Source organism: Diaphorina citri, unplaced genomic scaffold (assembly GCF_000475195.1).
Source record: "Diaphorina citri unplaced genomic scaffold, Diaci psyllid genome assembly version 1.1 scaffold247, whole genome shotgun sequence".
Taxonomy (NCBI): domain Eukaryota; kingdom Metazoa; phylum Arthropoda; class Insecta; order Hemiptera; family Psyllidae; genus Diaphorina; species Diaphorina citri.
In genome coordinates this window covers 95,863-102,231 of record NW_007377684.1, presented here as the reverse complement: position 1 = coordinate 102,231, position 6,369 = coordinate 95,863, and the positions used below count along the sequence as shown (strand labels likewise).

The following is a 6,369-nucleotide window of genomic DNA, read 5'->3' as shown; positions in this document are numbered from 1 at the left end:
CGGGGATCGCTTTAGGGTGGCAGAATCTATCTTGATCCTAGTATGGATGGTATACCGGTGTGCGGTGTGGTAAGCTTTCAAGGGTGGTTTTATAGCTGAAATATTGCTAATTTTATAGGACACAGGGGATTTAAAGAGAATATTTGGAGACAAATGACATGCAATTAGTTCATCGAATGGTATACTATTAAGAGAGTTAGTTTATGAAGTCTTGCGTGAGGTATCGCAAGTCTCAGTAAACCGCAGAGTCTAGAGTTTTAATTTATTTATTACTTTAATTGTTATTAGAGTGCAGTCCGGAACGCAAAATGGCGCGATGTTACATTCACGGTGCGGATTTTATTTTGGATGAATTTTAAGTTTTACGTCAACTTGAAAAAAAAAAAACGCATGTGCATGTAATATGTTAAGTTTAATGTAAACAGAAAATTCCTTTTTTCCCTGTTTTCTCGATGTACATACTATTTTAACAAATCTGGGTTTTTTAATCTCAGGGGAACGGCTTTGCTTGCTATTATAAACATGGGTATTTTAATCATGACGGGAAATTTTCATTTATTTACATATTTTGAACATCAAGGCTATGTGTTATAACGAGAAATGATTTAACATCCACCTCCACATTGCTCGGAGCAAAGCTTTGCATTGCAATGCAGTGAAGCAGGAGCATGGTTACAAAGTATCCCTTCGAAACAGAACGTTGCATTTTTTGTCAGTTTTTTCCCCTGCCTCTGATTTAACATCCACCTCCACATTGCTCGGAGCAAAGCTTTGCATTGCAATGCAGTGAAGCAGGAGCATGGTTACAAAGTATCCCTTCAAAACAGAACGTTGCATTTTTTGTCAGTTTTTTTCCCCTGCCTTCTTGGTTATGCTTGAATGTGCTCATTACTAACTATCTTACTAACAACATTTTTTATTAAAAACATTCGTTTTCTTAAGTAATAATAATAACAACAGTTTTAATGATACGTTAAGCGAGAGGTTTGAATGTCTCCTTTCCATATAAGAGGTGTCGGTTGGTTTTGGTTCAACTATGTATTGTTATGCTTGAATGTGCTCATTACTAACTATCTTACTAACAACATTTTTTATTAAAAACATTCGTTTTCTTAAGTAATAATAATAACAGTTTTAATGATACGTTAAGCGAGAGGTTTGAATGTCTCCTTTCCATATAAGAGGTGTTGGTTGGTTTTGGTTCAACTATGTATAATAATTTTAACAAGGAATGCATGTGCTCTACTAATAATCTCTCGGTACTTTCCATCATGGACCTCTATGTCTGCATGTGATCTGCTGGCAATGGTTTACCCCACTACATCTTCGTCTCTATTGCTTCAATCCTAATTAACCCAGCAACCAATCATGGAATGGAATGTAAATAACTGTGGAAACCCCCTCTGGTGCATCGTGGTGAGGACATCTATCTTCTCATGTCTCATTTCTTTGGTATCGTCAACTATACTCATCATTTCCTTGGTTACGTCAACTATCTATTGACAAATGATTTTCTTGTCTGCTTTCCATCACTTGTAGACCTCAACGAATTCCGAGAATCGAGAAAGCGAACCCGTCGTCAATCTCAGCACAGTATGCAAAGTAAAAGCAGTGACCGATCCTCTTCTAAAGGCATGCAGAACCTTTCCAATAGCTATGACTACGAGACCATGAGTACAGAGCAGGCCATCAAGCCTAGCCTCTCACCGGAGAGCAAATATCTGAACTCCTACTGCTATGCACCTAACTATGAACCCATGGAACGACGAGATGGCTCCTTCTATCCCAACGCGGGAACGCTGGAGAAAAATCCCCATGGGAAGAACAACCTGATGAGCAGTAGCTCAAAGTATCCGTACAAATATACCATCGACTTCAACGAGGACAAGAGAGACCTGGATGATCGGTTTAGTAAACACTCGGACAGTGGTTATGATACGCTGAGTGAATGTTCCTAGACTTTGTGAGTCCCTTATATTCCTATGAAGAGAAGAAAAGAGAAGGTATTTAATCCAAATTGAACAGTTGAATAAAAAAAACCTAATTTGACTTGATTGAAGTATTTGGACATTGATGTTTCCGATATAACCAACTTGCAATTTATACGCTGAGAACCCCTGCAAAAATGTTACCAGCTGACCCTGAAGTCAGTGATTTGCTCAAGTTTAGATTCGATAGAGAGCAGGCATACTCAGTACAACGGGCTGAGAGTCCGAAACACAACGCTCACATAGATAATTATGATGCAAACTCTGACCCGGAATGGACATTCAGGAACGAAGGTCCCGCTGATCTTTACGAATTCTTGAAAGCCGAGGCATCCGCCGGGAATCTCGTGCAAAATAGAATTAAAGAATTCGAACCCAGTCCTGAGAAATGTGAAACCAAAGATAGATTCGAACTACAGGAACCTCTGAAACTATCGTCATCCTACCATTCGAATGAAGCACATGTTTCGTATATCAAGAGCAACGAGTCATCTCCTGAGAAATCAAATTTAAAGAAGAAATCAGAGGTTCATATGAATGGGCTCCCACAACGAAACCCGGTCAGTATGGAAGGCGAAGAAGCAAGATATGCTGTGAAACGGGATATTAAAAACCAGAATCCGAAATCCGTTAAAGATTTACTTGCCGACTTTGAAAAGAAATCTCAACTTCTGAAAGAGCAAAGTGAGGCGGAAGCTAAAATCATAGAGGAGTCTTCGAACCGGTATGTGTTTAGTGATACGGAGACCTAATCCGTTAAAGATTTACTTGCCGACTTTGAAAAGAAATCTCAACTTCTGAAAGAGCAAAGTGAGGCGGAAGCTAAAATCATAGAGGAATCTTCGAACCGGTATGTGTTTAGTGATACGGAGACTCTACTCTATGACACCAGCTCAGACCATGAACTAGCGGATGAAAGGATTTTGAACCACGTCAAGAAAACTGAACCTCCTCTTAGTGAAGATGACGAGGAAGTGGCTGCCGCTCTGGGCAAACAGGAATCCTTCTTCAGTGCGTGTCGTGATATCGGACGGAAATCAGACAAAGTGAAGCGGAAGAATTCAAAGTCCAGTTTGGGAGAATCTTCAACTAATACAGACTTGACCATTGGGTACAATCGATTGAGCATTGCAGAATCCATGGTTACACATGATGATATTGAATCACATAGGAGTTTTCCTCGTGAGAAGGAACAGTTAAATCGAACAGAGGATGACAATACAAGTATTGAGGAGCATTATATGCCCATGACTCCGTCCAAAAAGAACGTCCTATCCCCTAGTACAGAAATGTTTGTGGTGCATTCTAGAAACAACTCTGCCACGCACAGTGCCATTATGGAAGATTTACTCACAACCTTCGAAGAAAGCTCGTATGTTGAAATGACTGAGAACGGACTATCCAAGTCTTTACTTGCACCCAAGACGTCAAACTCATTTGCTTCAAAGAACAACCTGAAAAGAAACAACTCTTTGAACAGTTCAAACTACTGTGAGATTGACAACAAGGCAGAGAGTCACTATGATGTGCTGTACACCCACCTACCCAACGGCACTGTTCAGAACCGCCTCTACTTTAACCCACCCCAACCCGCCAAACATTTCGCAAACCAGCCCCGTCGGCCCAAGTCCAGTATGGAGTTTATCGACAATGATTTCGACGGCTCGTTTTGGTCGGAAGAGAATTACGCGAGGAAAATGCGTCAGAGTGCCATCTACGTATCGCCACCTGCTAGTCAACGTGCCACAACACCGTCTTCCAAACACCTCTTCGATGATGGTCCCAACGCAGATCCTTGCGGTACCCTCGGGGAGAATCGAATGACAGCGAGTCTGCATAGAGATCCTGACAGAAAGTGGTCGAGTGGTTACCATGGTGACCAGCCGAGCAAGTACTTCCAGCGGTCAGCCAGTGCCAGATTACCACGCACAACCACGCCGGATGATGATGAGGAGGTCGAACTCGTTAGTATGGTCAATAGTCAGACGAGCTCGCGCGATGGAAGTGAGCGAAAGGTGAGATGAAGGACCTAATAATCGACGGAATTACAGGGGTTAAGTACATTGAGCTATACAAATTATTCAAGTACAGTAAAGCTCATGCGATGATTACTTTGGGCTCTTTGAAGTTGTCGTGCTAAACATCAATTATTATAAACAAAAGTAGGTATTAAGTATAAGCAGAAATAATTTGTATATTTACCTATGATGTAGGTTCTTAGGTAGGTCAAAGGAGGTGTATAAAACTAAGTATCGATAGCTATTATTGTACATAATGGTATTTTTGATCGTAACCATCATTTCCCTACAGTGAGCTATACAAATTATTCAAGTACAGTAAAGCTCATGCGATGATTAACTTTGGGCTCTTTGAAGTTGTCGTGCTAAACATCAATTATTATAAACAAAAGTAGGTATTAAGTATTAGCAGAAATAATTTGTATATTTACCTATGATGTATGTTCTTAGGTAGGTCAAAGGTGTATAAAACTAAGTATCGATAGCTATTTTTGTAATGGTATTTTTGATCGTAACCATCATTTCCCTACAACAAGTCTGTGGGAAGTGATCTAGATTCCATAGGAAGTAGGAATGGTCTGGCTGTGACGGATAGTGAGAGTATTGACTTTGATCAATACCTGGAAGATCTGCAAGTCAATCACAACTTGGACTTCTCCAATCTCGCCTCGAAGAACTTTGATTACGACAAAAAGATGACCAATGGTTACCGAGAGGAACAACAGGATGTCAAGTTACGCTATAATATGGATAGTCAGCAGAGCTTCTACAGTCAGACAAGTAGTCAGAGTGCTGCTTATGACAATAAGGAGAGTTCTGCCAGTAAAGACAGATCCCCTAGACACATAGATGAAGTCCATTATGAGAATTTAAACGCCATGTACAATTCTCCTCCACCTCCATTACCTCCTGCTGCCACCTCCCTTATCCCTCCACCACGGCCTCCTAGTTACTCACATACCTTGGAGAGGAGAAGAGAACAACAGTCATTAGCCACGAGTTCGGACAATGAAACCTATGAAAGATTAAGAAGAGAATATCCAGGTGACAAGAGACCTGGGTGTAACACGTTACCTGTGCATCATGGGAGACAAGATAGTACGGTGGGTATTGTCAGAGAGGAACCAGTACAAAACTATCAAATCAAACATCCAGTAGCATCCACGTCCTATGAAGGAGCCTCAACCAGTTCATCCCAAGAACAGAGAAGTAACCAAAGAGAACAACCTAATGTAAATAACCGGCCCGAGAATCATGCCCCGGGAGATGATAACATCCTAGGTGCACCTTATTACTATTCAGATCTGCTCAAGGAACAAGAGGATAATCTTGTATCTGACAACAGCGCCAGTAATTATCCCAACAATAGCAAGAACTACACGAATCCTATCCCGCGCTCCGCACGCAACACAAAGCTGAACAACCAAAGAGATAACAAGGCGGACATCATTGCCGCCTAGTACTATATTTACTGAATTGACCGTTTTGTGTACCTTCATTTTGAATTTGATCTACCGTGTGTTTCATTTGTTAGTGGAGATGACAAAGTTACCATTCACTTTACATTCACGTTGGTGGATGTGCCAATTGCACCAGTGATCAGGTCATCACACAATGTTTGAGTATTAGTGGAGATGTCAAATTTACATACCACACATTGTGAATGGAAATGGCTTATGTAAATTTCAAACTCAGTTTCAATAATTTTATTAGTTTTGGGCTTTACAAAAAGAATCTAGTTATTCTAGCCCTCCAAGTTTTCATTCCAAGTTTAGATCAGGGGTTTTTATTCTATCTACTATCCTTTTAAGCAAAACAAAATCAGCTGAATGTTATCATTCTACTCTACTGTGATTCTTGATTCTACTTGACTCTACTACTGTTAATCAGAACTGAAAAAGAAGAGCTTAATTTTATCATGGTTTTTTGCCCAATCTTACATATTATACATACTCGTATTTGAGATTGTAATGTTACTCAAAACTGGATCTTGCCTTTATTCTCCTATCACTGGTTTTAAACAAAACAAACATGTCTGCAACTGCAATTAGAAAACTCCGGAAAGATTCATCTCTTGATTCAAAAAAATGTCGATAAAAGTAGCAGTGGATAAATATCTAATGTTGTCTATTAGAATAAATTGCCTCGGGCATTATATTCTCGGCCACTGGATGGTTGATTTTTATTTTACTCCATTCCAAGGCAAGTTAAAGAACAACAGAAAAAGGAAACCGTTAAATTTCAAAAATCGTGAAACTTGCTTCTCTTTCCTATAAATTATGATTTGTGTCTCTATCTCTGTTTGCACAATGGGCACTCCTTGTACATCTCTCTCACTCACTCTAGTACTATATCTACTGAAT

General features: G+C 40.0%; 1 protein-coding gene across 1 annotated transcript; it reads left to right on the top strand.

Annotated features, from left to right (window-relative positions):
* Window positions 1-1,081: 1,081 nt before the first annotated feature.
* LOC113466308 lies at window positions 1,082-5,466 on the top strand. The gene is made up of 4 exons (XM_026821596.1): window positions 1,082-1,945; window positions 2,113-2,624; window positions 2,751-4,003; window positions 4,543-5,466. The coding sequence occupies exons 1-4, from the start codon at window positions 1,437-1,439 to the stop codon at window positions 5,464-5,466; spliced, it is 3,198 nt and encodes a 1,065-aa protein (XP_026677397.1). The 5' UTR covers window positions 1,082-1,436.
* The last annotated feature ends 903 nt before the right edge of the window (window positions 5,467-6,369 follow it).